The sequence below is a fragment of the Sander vitreus genome, chromosome 8, assembly GCF_031162955.1.
Source record: "Sander vitreus isolate 19-12246 chromosome 8, sanVit1, whole genome shotgun sequence".
Classification (NCBI taxonomy): Eukaryota; Metazoa; Chordata; class Actinopteri; order Perciformes; family Percidae; genus Sander; species Sander vitreus.
Genome location: NC_135862.1, coordinates 17,891,845 through 17,916,126, shown reverse-complemented (window position 1 = coordinate 17,916,126; position 24,282 = coordinate 17,891,845). Strand labels below are relative to the sequence as shown.

General features: G+C 41.6%; 1 protein-coding gene across 1 annotated transcript in view; it reads right to left on the bottom strand.

Annotated features, from left to right (window-relative positions):
- Positions 1-24,282, bottom strand: part of LOC144521689 (reelin-like) — a 70,258-nt gene that overhangs the window by 35,673 nt on the left and 10,303 nt on the right. Inside the window, exons 3-6 of the mRNA XM_078256242.1 lie at positions 21,758-21,896; positions 8,126-8,196; positions 1,360-1,438; positions 1,135-1,231 (exon numbers count right to left, since the gene is read on the bottom strand). Of these exons, the coding sequence (XP_078112368.1) occupies positions 1,135-1,231; positions 1,360-1,438; positions 8,126-8,196; positions 21,758-21,896 (386 nt within the window). The remainder of the gene's footprint in view (positions 1-1,134; positions 1,232-1,359; positions 1,439-8,125; positions 8,197-21,757; positions 21,897-24,282) is intronic.

Here is a 24,282-nt window from a genome sequence, read left to right as displayed (position 1 = left end):
GCGGCATCAAACATTTGGATCAGTGACAGACACAGCAACTGTTTATCAGAGAAGTAAATACAATCACGAGGCACTAAACACTTCTCTGCTGCTGACAGGCTTTCATCTCTTACAGCAGAATACACTGCCTGAAATCAACTTTGTAAAGATAGAAAGAGGGCATGAAAAGGTTTGATAAGCAATTATGAGTGTATGTGTGTATGTTTGTGTGTGTGTGTGTGTGTGTGTGTGTGTGTGTGTGTGTGTGTGTGTGCGTGCGTGCATGCATGCGTGCGTGTGTGCCACACTGCATGTTAGGCAGTATCCTGATACTAGTGTATCATACTGTAAATTGAACATGGTATGATACTTGGTCCCTCATGCTCCTTCTGGTTTACTTTTCACTTTTAAATGTAACATTACACATGTCATCTTTAAACTTCTGTGACCTTCAGTGTAATGAGAAGTTAGTTTTGGCTAAAACTGCTGGAGCAAAAACTCCTATGCCAAACAGGTGCTGCAGCAATAATTAAAGTTAAAAGAGAGTTAAAGTTGGCGGATGAATGAAAGTAAGCTGTTATGTACACGTTATATAGATTGTTTTCTGTAACCTGTTGACACAGAGGAATGAAAATAGAAAAAGCAAATAATGAGACATAAAGTTACTATAAATGTTCGAGAAGCAATATCACTTCTTCTATTTCCACAAATCTTAAGACAAAGGCAGCATGGTTTTCGTTTTTTACCACAAATATGGGTCACATAATAAACTGCTTCATGATATTGGCTCCATGTTTGCTTTTAGTAGTTCTTTGTTAGCACTCATTATAAATGGTAGAGATAATAGTAAATTGCAAAATGTGTTATTTGTTTTGTTGCTAAATGCATGCTTTTATTTTGAAATTAGTTTCAATAGCTAGATTATGCCAGGCAAATTTACATCACCTTCTTTGTTAAAAAGGCATAATAGAGTAGACATTTCTGGGGAGTTTATAGAGATGCAGATGTTTAAACATGAGATTCTACTGTGGTCACAGCTAGTATGCTGTAATTTACTCTAGTTGCGGTTGTGGCTACTGAGTGGTTGGTTTGGATGTATGGTCAATGGGCCATAAAATGTACAGCGGAGGCAGTGTGGTCAAGCATGTCAGTTACCAGTTCGCGTTCTCCAAAGGGTTCACAGAAAGTGACTGCTCTGCCATGCATCAGTACACCACACTGCTCTCCCACCTCACAGTTACTGCACTCAGACCTGAGAGGAGCGGAGAGGAGAAGGTATTGAGTTATAACAAACGCAAGAAGTATCATGGGAGAGCATCATAGATTTAAAGAGGGATTGCACTCTAAGATTATGAGAGGAGTCGTAACTTTTTCACCTACCAGATGCTCAAGTCCAGCTCTCCCTGGAGGTTGGAGTCAAAGTCGTCACGCAGCACAGCATGTTTGCTATGGAGCTCCACTACACAAACACACACACCATATGCTCACAGTTAGACACAGTCTGTATGATACCTTGTCTTTTCATGTTGTAATTACCTGCGTGATTATAATATCAAAAGAAAAAAAATTACAGCAGTGAACAATGAAATGCCGACTCACAAAGACTAGGTCTCAATGGGGACTCGGTTGGAGCTGAAACAGACAGAGAAGAAGGGAGTAAACATTGTGAGTTATTCAGTAGCAACATCTTGTATGCATAGGTATAGTCTGACATTTGTCTGATGCCAGTGCTGGGAAACTTGCAGGCAGTTAGTTTCCGTAGGCAGATTCAGAGCTGTAGAAGTGCATGTATGAACATTCATGTTAATATATGAACTAAACAGACTTTTCCTATCTGTGCAGTTTTGCATTGTTAACTGCATGGAAAAAGTGTGTATTAGTCAGTAAGTGCAGGGAAATGGGCTCATTCTTAAATCATCTCTGAGTGAAACAAACTTTCTCTGTGTCCTGGCCGGCCATGGCTACAGTCTCTTGGCTGCTGCTGATTATTCCTTTTAGTAATGAAAGGCCGGGCGGCCATGATTAACGGTTCAATGCCAATTAACCGCCATTCACCCCAGAGGCGCCTGTGTGCTGTAATCTGTGGCCACTGCCTAGCTAACACACTCAACCATCAATCTCTCCTAGGGGATACACAGCTCTGAGAGGAGGAGGGAGGTGAATGGAGGGGGGTAGTGAGTGTTAAGACTTAATAAATCAAACATGGGTTAAAAAAAAACTCCAACTCAATCACAGAGAATACTTAATACAATACACTCTGCATCCACATTTTGGAAAAATCCGATGTAAATAGGAGTATGGGTGTGACCTTTGGGCTAGAAAAGATGGAGGAGCTAGTACATAGTGTGGTTTAAAATGTAATAAATCAATCAATTGATTGATTAGTTTGGTGGAAACTTTGTTTAATTAGCTGGTGTACACAGAATGGATGGATTGGTGGATGTCATTTACTAAACTCAGACTTGCACCAAAAAAACAGGTGCACCAGGTGATTATCACACTCGAGAACTTCCCTGTTGTATATTGAGATACAGCCGCTGAGAACATAAAGTAAAATGCAATTTGCACACCTTTGTTTATGTTGCATGCCCCGTGTTAGAGAATTTGTGTTTAACCTTGTTTCGTGATCAGTCATTGTTGAGTCACACATTGGCTTTAACCTCAAACATGTCGCCCTTCAATCCCTTTGAGCTTTCTTACTCCACTCTGGTAGTTTTTTTTTTTTAAGACAGCCTTACTCCAGACAGAAGAGAAGGATAATCTGCCACAGTATTCTCCATCCAGGATGAGTCTGCCCACCTGATAAAATGAACTAAGATAACACAGTGAAGACTCATTCCAAAGTTTCGTTTCAAGTTACTTAAGACTGTCTTTCAAACCTTACAGCAGTTCTGAAATTTCCTCTAAGAGAGGGGCTTACATTTGAGAAAGCCCACCTAAAACCCCTTATAAACAACAGAACTTTAATCAAGAGAGGAGGGATTATCAAAAAAAGGTTTCTTACTATCGTAATGGCTCTGCTAATGTCTTTACTTGGAGCTCAAGCCTCACTTTTGTTAGCTGGCCCAATTTCTTCCCATTTGATCCAGATGCTGGGCAGTTAGAAAATGGATTAACTATTCACAGAGTGGTGGTAAAGTTTCATGCTGACTGCAAAAGTTGGAGTCTTAGTGGCCTGTGTGACAGAGTTGGGCGGTTCAGTGCTGCGTCTGTTGCTGCCGCTCTGGTGGGCCCTGATGCTCAACTCCGTGGCTGGAGCTTGGGCTCGACGATGAAGCCCATTAAATTGAGATCAAAGGGCCTTCTTCCTCCCACTCCGTCTCTCCCCCTTCCTCACCCTCTAATCCTCCAAAGTTTGCTGATTCAAAACATGTTTAGAGGAGCAATCAATCCCAGCATGTGCCACTCTGTCATGTTTCCTGTACCTTATTATTCCTATTAAACTATAATAAAAATGAAATATGCAGTTGTGTGCTCAGTTTACATGAGAATGTGTTCATATTACATATTCAACCTGAGAAGAGCACTTACTGAAACCTGATTCCTGGTAATCCACCCTCTCAAACTGACATAAAGTAATAAATGCTTGGTTGGTATTCTGCTCGCTACAGTCTCTCTCTATAACAAACCCTTCTAAATCACTCTCAGGCTTTCTAGTGAGGCCATTTGGCTGGAGAAAGGCCCAAATGATTTCTTTTGGGTGGATAATCCCTTCAAGCTTCCAAAAAGGCCTCATTTACAGTTTTCTTTCTCCATGCTTCATCACGCTCTCCTGCTGTCTCTCTCACTTCCCTTCTATCACAATCTCCCCCTCCTGCCCACCCCTCCATCCACACCCATACTGGCTCTCTCTGCCTAACCCTCTGCGCATCGGGAGCAAACAGTGGCGCTCATTTCACTTGGATTAATCCCCTCTCACTTTCTTAAAGACTTCAATTACTGCCTCCTCTATTTGAGGCTCATCTCTGTTAATGCCTATATCTCCCTGGCCAGGGCTTATACCCACAAGCATGCAGAGGGACACACACGCACGCACACACACACACACACACACACACACACACACACAGGTACACGTACACACAAACAGGTTTTCCATCCAAACCTCTGCTATTTTGCCGCTATGCAAATGCACATATAAACAGGAGCAACAAAAAGGAGGAGATTCTCAATAAACTATACCGGGACTAAAATCGGATTGGTGCTGATGAGCAGGGTTGGGGTGATACAAGGAGGGACTAAATGAGCATAAGCTTTGGCAGACTCAGACATCTCTGCACAAAGAGCGCAGGGCACAAGTCATGTTAAATCTTTTCCCCCCTCTTCTCTCCATCTTCCAGCTCTGATCTCCTCTCTCTCTCCTCTTTTTCTCCCCACCCTGTAAACTGCACTGACTCTTCCAATCTCCCTTGTTCTTCTCTCGTTTGCTCTTTTTCCCTTCGTCTGACTCACATCCTTGACGATGTGAACCGCGTTTGAAGTCAAGTTGCTCCCGTCTAACTGGCGGTTGCAATTACTGACTCGCCAGGACGCAGGATGCTGTTGTTTTTCTTTTTACAATGACTAAAAAGAAATGGTTCTCCAAGGTCAGATTGCAGACACTTCACTCCACTCAGCAAAAAGCAGAGCCTTTGTATGGGCTTCAATTGGCATAATTACAATAATTATAGGTGAGTGGAGAGGAGACCGGCAAAGAAGAAAGACTCACTACTGGGAAGACTGGGAAGAGCGTTAGAGAAAAACTGGAGAGAGACCGTCACTAGCAAGAGAGGAAGAGATATAGACTAGATAGTGAGGTCTCAAGGTTTCTTGCTGGTGAGCGATGAGGGATGGCAGTCGAGCTGGTGTTCAGCCAGACAAGCAGGCTGGCTGGCAGACTGGGTGGGTGGCGAGGAGGTGGAAGAGTTGAGGCCACCGTCCCTCCTCTGTCGCGCTGTGATCAGGCATCCCTCAGGGAGCAGTGGCCTCTTTGAGTTATATGTCTCTTTAATAATCCATCTGGGGTGCAGTGCACTCGGCCAGGCCCATAAAGACCTGATTTATTCCCTCGCTGGAAATGAGAGGACCTGGCGATGCTGGGCAGAAAGCATCGCTGCTGGCCCTGCTGTCAGGAGATAGAGCTGATGGACGGCCTGCAGTGACATTGAACACCCACAACCACTCCACCCTCTAGCACATCGAGCATCCTTTCCTGGCCCACCACTACCTCTCCTCATTCTCCACCTTGGCTCCTCTCATATGGGCTTAAAAAGTCTTTTTATGGCCGCTCAGTAGGAGCAGAAATGTACTTCTGGTTCATCATCCTGCCTGTCTGTTCATATACTTGCAGTCATTTAAAACTGTGGCGGTAATTTGCATTTTTCTGCATCATGCGTTGAAGCATCTCTAGGAGCCTGTCGAAACTATTGGGAAATGTGCTGATTGGTGTCACGGACTACTCTGTTTTGCACTGCATTTTATTTGGTTGCAGCAGTATTTGTCAGACTCCCATTAGTTTTGTCTTCTGAATCCACAAGTAAGAAGAAAAGAGCACAGGGGAGAGCAGTGTGTCAGGGACCAGGCATCCCCCAACAATGCTAGATGGATAATTTCACACACATCACACACACACACACACACACACACACACACACACACACACACACACACACACACACACACACACACACACACACACACACACACTTTCTGTTACTGAGAAGCAAAGTGCTGCATGTTAGATGTACCACAGCGAGTTAAAGGCTTATACCTCTCCTCTTCTTTCTTTATCCTTAAATCTCTTATTTACATTATTATTTATATATCTCTCTTTATCATGCTAAACTCAGATTAACACTCTAGTGTTACCTACTTTTTCTATCTCCCTGGCTAATCTGTCCATTTGTTCCTAAAGTCTTCACCCTGGCTGATCACTGTGATTGTCTTTTTATTTGAGCAGCCTGCCCCCTGTTTCTCTCCCTCCATCCCTTCCTTTCTCTTTTCCTCCTTCCCTCCCTCTCATCCATGGATCATAACCCTGCTTTAGATAGCTTTCATTTCTCCAGCTCTTCAAAGCTTGAGTCTTAAGCATATGAACTTCTGAAGTGACTTGAGCTGGCCTCGTATCTTTTATTCCACTTTGAATGCTAATGCCTAGATTTGAAGTAACTTTGCTCAAAGCAGCATGCACTCTCTTTGCCACTCTGCGGATGAATTTGGGACGGTAGCCTATTTGATCCCGCCGGAAGGAAAAAGTCTACAGGCCTCTGCCTCACCTGCTGGCAAGTATGACTTTGCTGAGGGAACTAAGACAATAAACATGATTTATGTATAGTTTTTCACCTTAAGTTTCTTGGTGTCTGCATTATCACACTTCTCTACACATTTATACAATTTTGGCTGCCCCACAGTACACAATTACTTACTGTCACAAGTACTACTTACTGTGAAAGTAATTTTCAAGAGCCCTGCACATTCCAGTTTCATGATTTTTGCAATCTGCACAGCTCTTTTGAAGTTGCAGGTTTTGGTTTGGAAAGAGGAAGAGGAACTGACTACGGGGAGTTAGATCAGTGGAGCGCTTGTCTCTGTTCGGACAATCCACAAGAGACCAGAAATTGTCAGACCCAATTCTGTTTCCTCCTTTCTCTTATCTCTCCTCCAACTCATTTCACCTTCTGTTGCCCACAGCATGTTCATTTCTCATTTGTTATTCAGATTTCCTGGAGAAGTTCAGCAACACAAAGGGCATTGCGTTATTGGCCGTCAAAGGAATTAGCCTACAACAAGGTCGGCCACCCGCTCACACCTACTCTTTCCCCCACTTTTCTTTTGTTAATGATATTCAATCATCCTAATACCTCTCCCCAACACTCAAATCACCTCCAATTTATGACCTTCAAGTTTCTCATTACTATAATCTCTTCATCCCACCATATTTGTCCTTCTATCCTCCCATCTGTCCTTCAACAATTAGACAGAAACTGTCATTACTGACACAAGTAATTTATAGCTCTACATGCAGCAGCTTTCGCTCCCATGTATCCCTTATCACTGTCACCAATGTCTCTCCCTGTCCTGCCGCTCATACCTGTACATTGTCTCTGCAGATTTTACATTAACTCACTAATCTCTGTCTGCCCCCATTCACAATGTGTCCTCTCCAAGGCCTTGTAAGGTCTAAATCTCTGCTTTCCAGCTTGTCTGCTGTGAGTAGTTGTGTGTAAGTGTTATACTGCAGGGCCTTGGCACTAAACAACTAAGTGACTGTTGTTGGCTGCAGATATTTCATTTGCAGAGGGAGAAGACTGGGGCAGTGTGTCAGTGGTTGTGAGAGGATGAGCTCTCGGGCAAGGACAAGAGCCTTGTCCCTCTCTCTCTGTCACTCTTCCAGGCCTGACTGAGGGCTCTGTGCATCATCTTTTCTAAGTGGCATTGAGCCATAAAGTTGAGTACGCTCTTCCTGGCATGTGCTGCAATCATCGGTAGTGTCTCCAATGAGCTGCTGAGGGACACACTTGCAATGAAGAGTCCTAAGAGACTCGCCACAGAGGTTATTTTTTCTAATAAAGACTAAGTATATCTTAAAGCTTAAATGTTGTTGTTTTCCCCTTGTAACAGAAAACAGGAAAAGACACCAGCAGCAGTTAGTGTACCACTTTAAGCATTAAAGTCAAATTTGATCTACAAGGAGTTCTCGAGTGAGGAGGAGGCTTCTTTCCTGTAAACAAGCAATTATACACACTCAGCATGCAGAGTGGGACTACACTGTCTGTCTATAGCTACTTTAGGCTGTCACAGAAAGTGGATGTAAGAAGTGTCGGCCATAAAGCATAAATCTCCGGCAGAGAGAGTTTAGCATAAGCTGAAATTAAGCTGGCAATATAGGACATCCAAATATCTCTGGCTCTGGCTGCATCATTAGGCAGAATAGAGAGCCAGGAAGTGTGGCAATGCCACTGTCATGAAGAAGCAGCATATTAACCATATTGTGTCATCAATAATCTGAAAATCTGTGCATATGATGGACAGTAATGGGAAGTGGGGGTACGGTATGTATGTCAGTGCACATGTTTGCTTCGACATATGTCTGTTCGCGTATGAATTTCTGCCTGCATGTGCAGGGAAGAGGGGTATATGTGAGTGTTGTCCTGCTGATGCTACTCACCTCCTTGCTCACAGAGCTGTTGGGCCAGAGCATCCTTGAAAATGATCTGTCCTCGATGTGTTGCTGTGGCTCTAAGAGACAGAAGTGAGAGAAAAAGTGCATTAACACAAACAGCACTTAGGAAGAAGTTAACTGGTCTGTCCTTAATATATGAAGATCAATCCAGCACAGATGGCATCATTTCCCACTGAAGCAAAATGTGTTCAAGCATCCTCTATAAAAGAGGACATTTTCTGAAGTTCATTATGATGTGACTTTGAGGTAAAAACAACAAGAAAGAACAAGCTTCTCTGAGGCTAAATTTAAATTTAAAACATGTGGAATAAGAGTATATTTACATGTGGATGACAGAAAAGTCAAAAAAGAGCAAAGGTGAGGCAAATTAGGCAAACTGTACACACACACACACACACACACACACACACACACACACACACACACACACACACACTGCCTTTATCACTCTCATCTCACTGTGTGAGTCAGTAACTGGTAGGCAAAGTTAGAGGTCTTGTTACAATGACTGCATAGAGGATAATTGGGATTTTATTATCCAAGTATTGACAGGGATATTTCCTCAAAAAAGTTTTGTGCTCATAGAATAGTGTGTGGGTTATCAAATATTTTCCAATATCATCACTTCCCTGCACTGTCATACTGCACTCTTTACACTCCAGTGTTAATATAACTGTATGTTGCGTGCTGAATGTATGGAATGTAATATGAATTTCCCTCTGGCGGCCATGAAATGCATTATTCATTTGGAAATGGAGAGATCTTTAAAAAATCTAAGATGGTGAAATGGCTCAGAGTGCAGTAGGATATTTTACACAGACACTTAAACATGCTCTACCATACTGTAGCCATGTAGAAAATGATCTGCTCTCATTTTCAATAGCAGAATTATATTGGCAAAGATGCACACTAACAAAGCTGCTCTAGTACTACTACTACTACTACTACTACTACTACTAATAATAATAATAATAATAATAATAATAATAATAATAATAATAATAATAAAATAGAGCGGTTGTTATAATGTCTATGTAACAACAGTTGATAATAATAATAATAATAATAGAGAATAAAATCCCATAACTTGGACACAGTGGAGGATTGAGGTGGAAAAGTATGGAGGAAGCTGCAATTTTCAGAGAGTCCTTGAAATGAGTAATTGGAAAAATAAATTGTAAAGTTTTACAGCCCCAGAGCCAGTGGCAGCAGCAAAATGGGATGTGTAGCGGCCCCATGAAGGAAAGTTCTGTGCAAGGGAAGACAACACTACATTGTTAGATGGCTGGTAAAGCCGCATTGCACCACTCCGACAGTATAACCTGCATTTTCCCACATAATACACAGAAGGAAACAATTGGAGTGAGACTGAGGTCAAAAACATAAAGAGGATAAATATCACAGCCATGACGTGCTTCCTCACTGACGGCTTGCAGTATTGTCCATCAAGGAGAGGGGAGCAGTTGGAGTCTTGTCTCATCTGTCTGGCATTCAGACAAAATCCTAATGCTGTATTTTGCTTTGCTATTATTATGAACATCATCTGTGGCTTGTTAATCTGAGCAACCTCACACTTGAACACACACTGACAGACACCCACATACAGTGAGAAAGTCCCTTCAAGGAGCACTTGTTGAAATAAAAGACCCTTTTGTCTTAGTATCTGCCATGTAAGGACGCACTGTTGTCTCAGTGTTCAGTATATTCCCAGGATCCAGGCGCATTACACATTTCCTTTTATCTAACCAATAAAGTAGAGCTCTGAGTAACATCACTGTGATTTCAAATTCACTGTACGTCAAACTCTATGGAAGCGATCCAGACAGTTTGTGTGTGTGTGTGTGTGTGTGTGTGTGTGTGTGTATGTGTGTGTGTGTATGTCACACCCGGTCATACTGTACATTGCACGTTACAACTCAGACTATGTCAACGGGTAGAGGATTTTAAAAAAGCAAAACTTTAGGGGGGAGCCCAAAATAGTGGGTACCTGAGTCAGTGAGCCCCACATCCATTTTGCAGACTTTCTTCTTGTCCTGCTTCATTTCTCTTTCCTTCTCTACAGTCCCATGTGGATTTTGCCTCGCACCTCCCAACTCTACCCTACCATGCAGACTCAGGCCTTTTATGGGTGCCAAGGCATTTACACGTTCATCTCAGCTCATGAATAATGAATAGGCCCCTCATCAATTAGTAAAGACCCCATGTGCCTTTGCAGAGCTGGGGCGAAAACATACTTGATTACACTCATATTTCAGAACTGGTTGAAAACTAATTTGAGTGTGGTATTTATGAATAAAAGATGGCGCGTAACGAACAGCGGGTGGGGATGTAGGAACAAGGCCCTTAAATATTTACTAAACACAGTCTCAGCTCAAGTTCACTAAACAGATTCTGTTAAGTGTTAAATGCCTACGAGTACTGTAGGTAGAGTAAGCCATACAATGATGCAAATATTCCAAAGTAGAAGTCCTGCATTCCAGTGCAAAAGTATTGACAACAAAATGTTCTTAAAGTATCAAAATTAAAAGTGTTTATTATGCAGCAGAATGCCCCCTATCAACGTTTTATTACAGTTTTTGCCGATTGCTTACACACTGAAATTAAAAGTATTACACAATTATCAAAACCTTACACTCAAGGAGCAAAACGTTGGCCCAGATGTGCACCACTATAAGCACAATGTAACCTCACACTTTTTGCAAAACAAGGCACACAGTGATTTGCAAAACACTAAACACACTTGTATATATTAAGACACAGAAGTATATCATGATGCCACTTCCTTGCAATTCCAAAGCACTGACTGTCAAATTACCACACCTAGAGCCAATCTGTGAAACACAGCCATCAGGTGCGCAAACATATGATTGCTTAATTGTAGACACACCAATCAGGTTTAAGCACCAAAAAAATGCAGCAGGTAAGTCTAGAATTTATTTTAATTTTTTCTTATTTTAATTTTTTTGTTAGATCTTTTTTTTTCTTTTCTTTTTTTTACTGTAATTGTAACCTGTACTGGATCCAGTATTTTATGTTTGTCTGTTGTTTGCTGAGCTAGCAGTGTTATGCACTCTGCTGTAGTAGCATGAAACATGTTTTACTGTGTTTCTCCATGTTGACATGTTGACTGATTTGGGTATATGGAGAGAAATAAATTATATTTTCCTCAGTCTGCAGCATTGGTCTTGTGTAGTGTTTGGTGAACTTATTGTGTATTTGCACTTTCTCTGTGTACTTCATTTACAGTACTCTAATCACTGAGAAGTATAATTGCTAAAAGTGTTTTAGGTTAGCAACAGCAGTGTGTACTGGTTCAAACAGAACTAAGTCATATGAAACGTGTGTATTTCATATGGTAACAAAATATATTTTTTGTGTATAGTTTTTGCAAAAGTGTTTCATTTTGCAAAGGGTCTGAGGTGTTCTGCTAATTGGGTGTTTGGTTGTGCTAAGTGTAGTGTTTTGAAAAACTGGTCCCTGTTCTCAAAATAGTGCTTAAGCAATAAAAAAAACCTGTAATATATATTATATTATATTTTTGGATTCTCGTGGAGCTAGTTTTAACTATTATAGACTGTTGGGTTGTTTAATCGATAACAATGCATCAAATTTGATAAAATGATTTTTAGTTTAATTCATACCTTATACCACTACAATGTGAAAGCTGTGTCGTATTTTTGAAGGTCTTTTTAAAATGCAATTATGCAGAAGTGTCTTTAAAAATTCCAGAAGCACTTTTCTGTTTCTAATGATGTTTTTTTCCATCTAATAATGAAAGGCATCTATTAAACAATGGCAGAAGGGATAAATTCAGTGGGACGAAGTGCTTTTCCTTTGAAAGTGTGTGTATGTTTGAGTGGTCTGACTATGTGTGACTAGATAACGGGTATGTCATTAAAACAGTATCCAGGAGAGGGCATTTAGTCTTAGCTGGAGAGTGTGTGATCGGCGCAGCGCGACGCCAGCGTATGTCCTGCTGTCACACTCCAGCGGCTCCTCAGTGTCTCTCTCGTTACCATCTTCACTTTGGGAGCCCCACACACACACACACACACACACACACACACACACACACACACACACACACACACACACACACACACACACACACACACACACAAAGAACAGCACTGATACACACAAAACATTCATTGAACATCTAAATGTTAATTTGACTTTCTTTGGGGGGAAAAAAGCAATTAAGGGCCTAAACGTGTTGGTGTTTTTTTGGGTTTTCTCCTCTCTCCCCTTCTCTGATTCAAACGAGGGATCATTCATCTTGTGAAAATAAGTGTCATCCTCCTCATTAGTCTAGAGGAGCAAATATGAGAGATGGGAAAGGGGTCTTATATATAGGGATTGAGGAAGATGAAGAAAAAGAGGAGGATATGGATAAATGGAGGAGGAAGGGAGAATAGGGGGGGTTGGGATTTGGTCAGTGGCAATAGAGATGGGGGTTAGATGGGCTTGTCTTTCAAAGTCCACAATCTGCTGTCAAATAGCGAGGCATGCAAAAAAGGTAGAGATCCAGTCCATACACACATGCACGCACACATACACTCCAAGCCACATATGAGCTTTAACATGTATGCAGATGGACAGGCTGTCACTCAAAGAGCTCCCAAAAGGGCCTGGAGTGGGTAATTACCAAGCATGTCTTCCATGTTAGATTACATGTTGCTGTCGGCCATAAGTATCCCTCAAGAGCCAGTTTGACAGCTCCCTGCAAACCACACACACACACAGACACACACACACACACACACACACACACACACACACACACACACACACACACACACACACACACACACACAGCGGGGAACACTGACGGCTGATTTACCTTAAAGCCATATACATGCACGACTGCTATCTTAAAGACATACATATGCACTAAATACTGACACCACAAAAAACTTTTGTAACAGTTTTTACACAAGACCGGTGATAATAATGACTTTCTCACGCCACACTAACTATTACATCTGAGGGTGTAGAACACACGTTGCCCCGCTCTTTTTCCCTCGTTAGACGACTCTCCCATCCCTTTCTCCTCAAATCCCAATTAAAAGCTAATTTTCTCTCCCGGCTCACTAGGCTTGTTGGTAATCATGATTAATATGAGGAGTTTCAGTGGGGTGCAGTTCCAGTCGCCAGCAGTGATTTGGTGCATTTGGAACTAGCCCTTAAAATAATACACCCTAATTGGTTGATTTATCTTCCACGTTGAGGACCAGCTGTGGTTATGGCACAGCAATCAGGGAAAACGGGTAAAAGAAAGCAGAGGCAGAAAGAAGTGTAGACAGGACAATGAGACAGGCAGACTAAGAGGGAAAACAAGCATCCAATGCTGGAGTTATCTCCAGATAAACACTAAAAGAGCTATGATGAAATGTAAAGCAGGGTTTCTTAATTTCAACCCAGCCTTGATATTTTCATACCGATCAGGGCTTGAGAAGGTGTGAATGGCTTCGTGGAATCACATTACTCTGTTCCCCCCAACACCCCTCCCTCTGCCCCTAAATTAATTAATTGAAAAAGGCTCTTGGAGAACATGCAAATTTAATGAAGCTCCACAGAGGAGGGATTTGGGAGTTGTTTGGCAAATTACCTGCTTGTTAGCACAGGGTCATAGAGAGTTACGGCTCCAAATACAGCCAGAAGAAGCGCAGTCACTGCTCAGTGTACAGCCAGGACAAAAGCAATTTACCTTGACTACTGTTAGTGAGTAATAATTAGGTAGATTAAGAAAACAACAGCAGTAAGGAGTAAATATGTGAGCAAGAAAAAAAATAGAGCTGGTTCTAAAAAAAAACAACATGATTTTTCTGTTGTTGATTTAGTCTTCAAAGACTTCAAAAGATGGATATCTGACCTAAAATGTTACGGAGTGCCATGGGGAAACTTGATTTTCCTGTGAGAGGATTAGCATCCAAGATCTATGCTAAACTGATGCAAGTATCCATAGGAGAACTCCCAATAGCAAGGAAATGGGAGCGAGAGCTGAGCAGTGAGGAGAATGCAATTAATTGGGAGACAGTTTGGGACAATATTTTCCATTGTTCCAAAGACCCAAATCACCAGCAGATTCATTTTAACATATGTCATAGGACATACTGGACGCCTCAGAAGAGATACTTCTCTAAAGTCATTCCTACTCCCTATTGCACGTTCTGTCAACCTGAACAAACTGGAACTTTCCTGCACATGGTCTGGGAGTGTGAACAGGTGCATGAGTTCTGGAATAAAACAACATCAATAATATCTGATGTGATAGGATGTTGAATTCCTACTGACTAGGGCTGAACGATTAATTGCATTTGCGATAATATCGCAATATGTTAAGACGCGATTTCCTAATCGCAAAGGCTGCGTTTTGGTCACGTGACTCGCAAGAGCAAATCAGTCTGCACCCGCAGAGAAAGCATCAACTTAGCACGCTAACGCTACGCCGTACCTTGAGCAGATTTCTGTCATTCAAACAACTCTGAGTTGTAGTTTAAAACTTTTACAGCCATTTTAATAAAATGAAGGGTTTTATTCGGGCTTGAGTCCATATACATGCAGTTAATGGATAGATATTATTGGATAGGATAGGATTAGCTCTGATTAGCAGTTAGCTCCAGTTAGCTAGCTCCGTTATAAAGATATGGAGTAGAGGAGACTGCCACGGGGAGGGGTAACAACTAGACTCTGAGAAATGACGTTCGGGGAGCTTTTACAGCAGCGTGGCTGCATTGTTTCAATGGTTTTATTAGTACAGTTAATCCCACGACAAGACCAGCAGCAGCATGCTACTACTAACGTAACGATAGCCTCTCTGTCTCTGAGCGTGAGTGCAATGTTGACGCTGTCATGCACGCAGCACGCAACTTCATGAGGGGAGGGAGGGGCTGGAGGCAGCTCTTCTGTGTGCGCTGTAAAAAAATATATACACCGTTGTATATACTGTATATACTATATTTTTACTTATTTAACTGTCTAGTAAAATTCAAAGACAGTGTTTAAAAAGTGCAATCCACATGTTTACATATGTTTATTACAGTAAATGATAATTACATGTAAATACTACTAAGTGTGGTAAAGCCACATATTTGTTTTTATATTTCTGCAAACTGCACTTTAGTTTGTGTGATTTGTTTCTGACTTGAATGTTTACACCAGGCTTGGTCAGTGCTCAATATACTACTGTGACTGAAGTAGTTAAATAAAAGATGTCATTCATATAAATTCACGCATCACCTAATTTCATCATCACATACAGGCCTGGCCTCCAGGAAAGAACAATTTGTTTAGTCTATGTTCATACTATACAATGATTTATTGCTTGTCTTTGTTGAATAATACAGAAGACAAAGAGCTTAAAAAATAATCGCATATTGAATCGCAATTGCAATATTTTGGAAAAAAATCGCAATTAGATTATTTTCAAAAATCGTTCAGCCCTACTACTGACCCAATTGTCTTGTTACTTAATGACGACTCTAAATTACATCTGCTTGGGAGACAGAAGAAAGTTTGGCTAGCCGGCGCAGCCGCAACCAAAGAAATTATAGCTCGACGCTGCCCCCCCCCCACTCGCTTTGTATAAAACAGTGGTTGGCGTATTTTCTAGACATAGTTATGCTTGAGCTCTCTACAGCAAGGATTAACAAAGTCAAATCATCAACTATAAACCTATGGAAAGGTGCAGCAGCACAGGTATCAGTCCTAATGACAGAGTCACAAGAATTAGAGAAGAGTGACTAGGCAAGGTGTGATTTCTGTTTCTGTTTTTGCTTATTTGTTTGTTTTTGTTTTCCTCGAGACCGCAGAGGGTGGGAGAGGGTTTTTGATCTTGTTCAATTGTGTTTGTCTGTTCTGTATGTTCAAAAATATAAAAATAATTTAAAAAATGATCTAAAAAAAAAAAAGAAGAAGGGAGAAAATCAGCCTTTTAAAAACCTTTTTCTCCCTATCTTACTTTCTCAGTGAGGGTCAGACTAGGACAAGAGGGGGAGAAAGGGAAGAACCTACCGCATTGACACAGAGTCAACAACAGAGAGATGAATCCCCGCAACAAGTCATGTCTGTAATTTATCTTGTCAGTCACATTATAGCACATTTGCGGGAACAGACAGTGCAGAATGTGAACCAATCATTTCTCCCAAAATACATCAGGAGCAGACCCTCTCTCCCCTGAGCATGGTTCATTTTGCTGCATATATAATCAAGCGCTTTTCTTTTTTTCCAATCTCCACGCTCTATTTCATCTAGAATTGATAAGGAGGTCAAAGTCGCAGCAGGTGGCATGGTGACCTCCTGATAAGATGTTGGTGCAGCACAGATGTGATGTGGACAATTTGTTGCAGTATTGATCAGCACTGATGTGTGATATGTATGTACATGTGTGTGCATGTGTGTCTCTGTGTAAATGGGTGTATGTATATAATTACAGGGGTCATGGACTATCCCTTGGGAAATAAGACAATATCATGGATGCAGAGACCTTTAGGGTAAACAGCATCAGGAGTCCGGGTTGTGTGCTGTTGAGGAGCGCAGGAATAGGGTTTCCTCTTAAAAGTTTGATTTACTATTAAATTCTGAAAAACCAACACGTTTTAAAAGTTTAAGAAAGGTTAAAAACATGAATATGAGAGATATAAGAGTTGCTGTCTTAAAGGTGAATGTGTGATATATGAAAATTGGAATTATATGGGTGGACTGTGTCAGATTTGCAGCTCTGGTCGGTTTGTGGAGAAAAAAAGTGGATCGGATTTATGTGCTCTGTCATGCTTCACATTTCTACCCTATATTTCTACATCTACAATGTCAAAATGTGATTACTTTGAACCAATCATTCATGTTCCCTGGCCCAATGTCTCCAGTGAATCTGTCACACAGCCACAGGCTACTATGGAGCTTTAATGATAAGAGGAGCTCATTAACCAGTGAATTTATGTTAAAACCGACCAAAAGATTTACTTGGATAATAGGAAATCAATGGAAAAGACTAATAGCAGGAGAAATTAGGTGCTGGGTGAGATAGGTCATCTATCAGCCTGATGTCTGAACTCTGGCCTTTGACCTCTGATTAATATAACAAGCTGTCTATCATCCTGCCTGTCACAATCACCAGACTGGATGAGTTTGAGGACACATTATTGTCATAAAATAGAAAGGTCAACCCACATTTCAATTTTCAATTTATTTATCATTTAATAGTCATTTTCCAAAAAGGACACATGCACCTGAAGCTTTTGTGAGAGTATAAAGAGTGTACTGTTTTCAGGGCCCTGAATGATCTCTAGTTGGTGGGCTCTTGTTTTTAGCAGCGCGAATGATGGCTGCCTGCTACAGCCATCATTGTTAAGGTAGATGGAGTCAAGTTGGTTTAAAGCCGAAACAGGCTGTGTTAACAACATGCAGCAGTGGACTGTGGTCAACCACGTACTATGCAATACTGTACTGCGTGTAACAAAAACGTAATGCTCCCACAGACCTGCCTACTTTGAACAGATGGCAGTATCAACAACAGCCGGCATAATTGCAGCACAGTAACCATTCCTTTTCAATTACAGCTAACAAGACAAGAGAGTGTTTGAGCGCCCACCTGCCCTTCCTCACTTTATTTCTTTTTCTCCTCCTAATTGCTCATACAAGTGGCTTCAATCAGTCTTGGACTTGACAGAGGAACCGCAGGTAGCAGAGATTTAGAAAAAGAACAAATAGTAATAGTACTAGTAAATAAGTCTTTGCAAACAAATGCATATGTACACACATGCATATGAACACACAAACACAGCATGGAATGACATAAAGGAACATTAGATACATTCCTCAGGGGAACACTTTGGAAAGGGGGCTCACATGCAGCAATTAAAGCAATCTCCAACCACGCAACTGTCCCACAGGGAGACAATACTACAGCTGAAAAAAAAACACATCTTACACACACACACACACACACACACACACACACACACACACACACACACACACACACACACACACACACAAATATGTTCATGCAGGGCTGCATGTATGCATACAGCACCCAAATACACCTATGTATCACCAACACAGCAAGAGCTATACACAGGGCTAAGAGTGTTTGAATGTTTGAAACACACACACACACACACACACACACACACACACACACACACACACACACACACACACACACACACACACACACACACACACACACACACACACACTACACCGACTGCCTTGAGGCTGTTAGTGAAGCAGAATAAAGGCAAAGAAAGGACGAGACACACCAGTGCATCTTTAGATTTGCCAGAGGAAGCTATTCACCATTCTCACCTCTGCTAAGTGCAGCAAAGCATTCAGTACATTATGTAGTGGTGTGGACTGTCATGTCTGAGCAAGAAGAATAAAAAGTGGGGCACAACTGTGTTTTATGCAATCATTGAAGCACGAGTTTGTTTGCATTTTGTGTGTCTGAAAAGGTTTGCTCCTGGCCTATAGCTTCATTATCATAGAGTATATCATATTAGAGCTGCAACTAATGGTTACTTGTATTACCGGTTAATCTACTGTTTTGTTTTTTTATTACATAATTAATTAATTGTAAAATTGGTAAAATGTTAGAAAATATAAATACAATTGCTTATTACAATTTCTGATCCAAAGGCATATAGTACATATTCATATAGTTTTGTTCAAAAACAACAACCCAAAAATATTCAATTTACAGTGATATAAAAGCAAAAAAAGTTGCTGGTTCTTGTATTTAGGAAACTGGAACCAGCAAATGCTTGTTGGCATTTTTGCTCGATAAAAGACTGAAAGTCAAAACTGTTGCTGATTAATTTTCTGTTGATGGACTAGTTTGAGTTTGAATAGTGTGATTGGTATTTACTTATAGACGTATGTGTCCTCCCTGTTCCTCCACCTCCTCTCCTCTCTTTTCCTCCTCTCTTCCAAGGCCTCCCCTTCTCTTTAGGTGGCAATTTACAGCCGCCCAGAAAATGAGTTCTTCTAGATGCCCACGTCACTGCACTCTATCACACTCCTGCTAGTGATCTGTTACCAGGAACACTCCCACAATATAGCCCATAAAACTGCTCACAGGTCCCATATTAATGCAGTGGCGGACCAGCTCTAGCCGTGTGAAGGACATAGGATGTCTGTGCCTTTAATTTAAACACTCATGGACACTGCCTGTGGAAAAAGGTCCTTGGATCAATCAGGGCAGGAACACTATGGGCAAGGGCAGGACATTGCATTATTTACATTTTGTACGGTCAAGACAAATGTCACCTCTGCTCTGTCACACCCATATTTTGTAATACCTTGTTTTTGACTTTTAAAGCGATTGAAAGATTTGCTATAAAACTGCAATTCTTGGGTGAATTCATTTATTAAAAAAACAAAACAAGAAGAAAATATGATAGAGAATGAAACTGACAGTCATCTAATCACCTCTCGACCTCAATAGAATTCAATAAAAAATAAATGGTACACAAGGTGGCCCTGGTATTGGTCACAAGGGCCTCGCCTGTTGAATTTCTCCCAGCGTCATGTCACTGAACCCAGGGAGGGCACCTCTGGATATGAGGATATACTGGTGGAGATGGGAGCTGTGAACTGGAACAGGGTGCAGTAAGAGTGTGTGTGTGTTTGTGTGTGTGTGTGTGTGTGTGTGTGTGTGTGTGTGTGTGTGTGTGTGTGTGTGTGTGTGTGTGTGTGTGTGTGTGTGTAAGAAGCAGTCTCTCCAGCCAGCTGGAGTGTGACTGGCTGACTTTGATAAGGTCAGCCACAGGGGCCCCTATTGTCATACAGTCGTGGCCACCTGCCAGCCCCACTGTCATCAGCACTGGCACACTGCTGCTCCATGGTTTACACTCACACGCAAACACACAGCACATGCATGGACAATACACAAATACTGAGGAAACACACAATCCTCGTAAGCTGACACACGCTCAACAGTAAATGTGTTTGCTGGCAGACAGAAAAGCCAGTAAATCTGTTTGGCTCGATGGATATTGTCTAAATGGCAGTTCCACTTCAGCAAATTCCCCAGCTGAAGCCTTTTCTGTCAGTCTGTCTGTAAAAGTCTCTGTCTGATAGTCTATCATGTCCCTCCAGTAATTCATTGAGGGATTTTTGTGAGTACTGCCAAAATGTTTAATTTAGTTGTGGTTTCTATAAGACATAATATACATAATGTGCAATTTGCAATGTCTTTTAAGTTTTGAAAGACGATGACTGGTAAAAGAAAAGGAACAAAAAGAAGGGTTTGCATTAGGTTGTAGTTTGATTTGACTATCCAAGCATTCAAATTACTGTATATGGTGATATCATTTTTAGATTTCATATTTAAAACACACTTGGCTGCTCTTGATGTAAAAGTGTGAGAATTACCCTTGTCATATGTATAAATATTGCAATATATGTGGGTGAATTTCTCAAAGATCTTTGTAATGTGGTGCTGTCACTGTTGTGACTTTGCGTTGGGCAGAGTTACAGAGTCCTCCCTTTTCCTCTACGCTTCTGCGGCAACAGCTGCTAATTGCATTTTGACTGATTATCAGCATGAGGCTGTAACTCACCAGCCAAGAGAACTAGTTTCCAACAGATAGAGATGGAGAAAATGATTAAGAGCACGACAAAACAGAAGAAGGGGGAATGAAAATGAAAAACAGGAAAGATCAAGGCTGTTCTCAAGCGTATAAAGCTAGATATTTTTCTACTTGGGCCAATCAAACAACAAGTAAGCTTCAGGGAAACACAGCAAGTAACGTGTACACAAACAGGCATACAGATAGAAAGCACCTGTACAGTGTTACTGAGTAACTGGTTACTGCCCCAGCTGCAGTGGGCTAAAAACCCAATTAAGACCCTTATATAAGCCATTCCTTCCTACTAATGCTTATGTGTGAATCATGTGAACCAGAGTTTTTTTTAAGTGTGTCTGTACTACACCCATCCTTGGGGGATGGGTGGAGCTGTTCAACCACTCACACATTTTCCAATGAGAAGAGGGACAGAGCCCATTGAATAAGAGGATGGGGGTATTTCCGTTAATTCTAAGCAGGCTAAACACACACACACACACACACACACACACACACACACACACACACACACACACACACACACACACACACACACACACACACACACACGCACGCACGCTCACACGCATGCTCACACACACGCTCACACGCACGCGCACACGCACACACCTGCCACTGCACGTCATGTCAAGCAAGGTATTGAGGATATTACCACACACACACACACACACACACACACACACACACACACACACACACACACACACACACACACACACCCACCTGCCACTGCACAGGTCATTTCACTACACACACACTATCTTTGTCCCAAGTTTATCCTTTTTCTAGTCATCATGCATGCTTTCTCTGAGAGGATGGCCTTTTAACATCCTTCCTGTGGCTCCGACAGAGAAAACACCGACCATGATGTTGGCTGATAAGCCTCACTCAGGCTTATTGGGTCAATATGCAGCCACACAACATGAAACAGCTGTAAAGGTCCTAATCTGCATCCCAACTACTCATGTGTCGTATTCTCTTTTAGCAGTTCTCTTTTAAACACATACACTCACACATGACTTACAGGAAGTTGACACAGCCGGTGCCGGGCGGTGGGGCGATCCAGACAAAGCTGAAGCTGGTGGATGGCTGGTGGCTGACATGTGAAGCGACCACACTGCAAACAAACTGGGTTCCACCAAACTGCCGCTCTGGCATCACACCTGGTGGAGGGAGGAGAAAAGAATGAGACCAAAAAGATAAATTGAGAGAGACAGAGAAAGTCACCTGGCTGGCGTAGCCTCGATTTTAAATGTTTAGTGCCATCCAATAATTTAATTAGTACCAAACATTTTCTAAAGCCTACCTTAGTCTTTAAAAAAAAAAAGTTTTCCATGACTTTAAGTAGCAGCTGGTTTCCATGTATTTTACTACAGTATTAAAATCAACTTGTGAAGACATAAGGGGCCCTATCTTGCACCCACGCAGCGCGCCGCAAAGCCTGACACAAGTGTCTTTGCTATTTTAAGACTGTCCAGCGCCCATGTCGTTTAAATAGCAAATGCAGGGGCGGCCTCTAGTTCACTGAGTTGGCTGAGTCCTGCAGCGGTGCGGGTTCGAATCCGACCAGCTGCCCTTTGCTGCGTGTCATCCCGCGTCTCTCTCCCCCTTTCATGTCTATCCACTGTCACTATATAATAAAGGGAAAAGCACCCCAAAAATAAGTATATAATATGCAAGTAAATAGCAAATGCACCTGCGCCCTGGTCTGACAGGTAAGTGTGTTCAGGTGAATTCTTGGCGTATTGTTATCTTGTGGCAGCGGGAAGTGACCGCGCAATTGACCAACAAAAACCTGGTCTAAACTCAATAGCCAGTATTTCATTGTTATGTTAGCAGCGCCTAGGCTTATGCACAGCACACACATTATGCTTGTTACACACACACACAGGGAAGCGCAGCAGCATACAAACATGCAAAAGATTACAAATAAAAATATTACGGTGCAAATCCACCATCATTATAGCAATGCGGCAAGGTACAAACGCGCCTGGCTTTTAAATGGAATGGGAGATGACACTCTGATTGGTTTATTGCATGTTACGCCAAAAACACACCTATGAATTAATGAAGTCACTAAGTACAACCCTTTTGAACCACGCGCCCGGCGCACAGACCCTTTTTTCCGCCGTCAAACTAGCAAAAGTGGATTTTGGACACACCCTAAACCTGCGCTATGCGCTTCACGCCGTGCGCTTAGATCGTTAAAATAGGGCCCACAATGTGTATGTTATAGGTTAGAGTCATTTATCACAGAGTATATGTCATGTCTGCTTTTATCTTCGTAAAAGTTACATTATCATTGTGGGGTAAGCCCATTTATTGGAAACTGTATGGCTTGTATAGTCTGCCAGTGGTGTGCGTTCATGTGGCTTTCTTAACAGCATTGCCTTCGGAAAACCACACCCAAAACAAAGACAAACAACTGATAAAACGTGGATGTGGTGTAAATGATTATATTTAAATTATGGTCTCTTGAATTACACACACCAGTTTCCAAACAGCAGACTTCAAAAAATTTATCCGCACTCCACAACATTGCTGCACACTCATAGTTACTTTGACAAAAATAAAACACACAAGAATATTGATGTTCACTGTCAGGGATTGCCAACAGTATCTCAAGTAAGTGTCAGGTTGGTTTCATACAGGAATAAAATGAAAGTAACATTAAAATAAAAAATGGTATCTTGTGCAAGATTATTTGCAGCAAAGTCAAACCTATCAGCTTGTATGCAATTAAAATACTGCAATAATGTTTGGTAAGATAGAGTGCACAAATGGGCAATACATTATAAAGTAACACTTCTTACAGACAAATCAGCATAAGTCTGAAACTAATGCATAAGGTGACTGGCCAATGAATTTAACCAGATACACTAAGAAAGAGCCACAATGACCTGTGTGATATAAGAGTATAGATATCTACCCAATGTCTCAAGTTTTGCACATACTGAACATATCCACCTTATCCCATTCTCCCTTCTTTCCGTCTGCTTTTCATTTCTTCCCTGCCTCTTTTGATCTCATGCCATTCTACTGATATTTTTCCATCCACTGGCATCCTACAGTAAAGTTTTCTTTTTCTTTTTAATTTCTTCCTGCCTCACGCTCACTTCTAATCCACCGTCTCTTCTTTGCTCTTTTTCCCCCTCTACTTCTGTTCTTTCATCATTTATTTTTTTCTCAACCCTCTCCTTCTTGTCTCCCTCCCTGTGAGCTGACACTGACATACCACTGCCTTTATTAATGAGGGTCTGTGTCCGGCTATGATTGCATTGATGGAATGACATCATGTCACACAATCTTTCCTTCATATCAGAGAGGGCAAGGGCAGGACGCCGCAACACTCATCAATCACTACGCATACATACAGAACAGTTTAATAATTTACTGATACTAAACGGCTTTGTAGTGTCTGCAAAGAGGCGTCCAAACTGTGCGGTAACTATCACGAATGCAAACGCACCTCAGGTATGGATTTGCACAGACAAGTGTGCATCTCCCAGACAGATAATTTGGGCATTTGTCATAATTTTACAAAAAAAA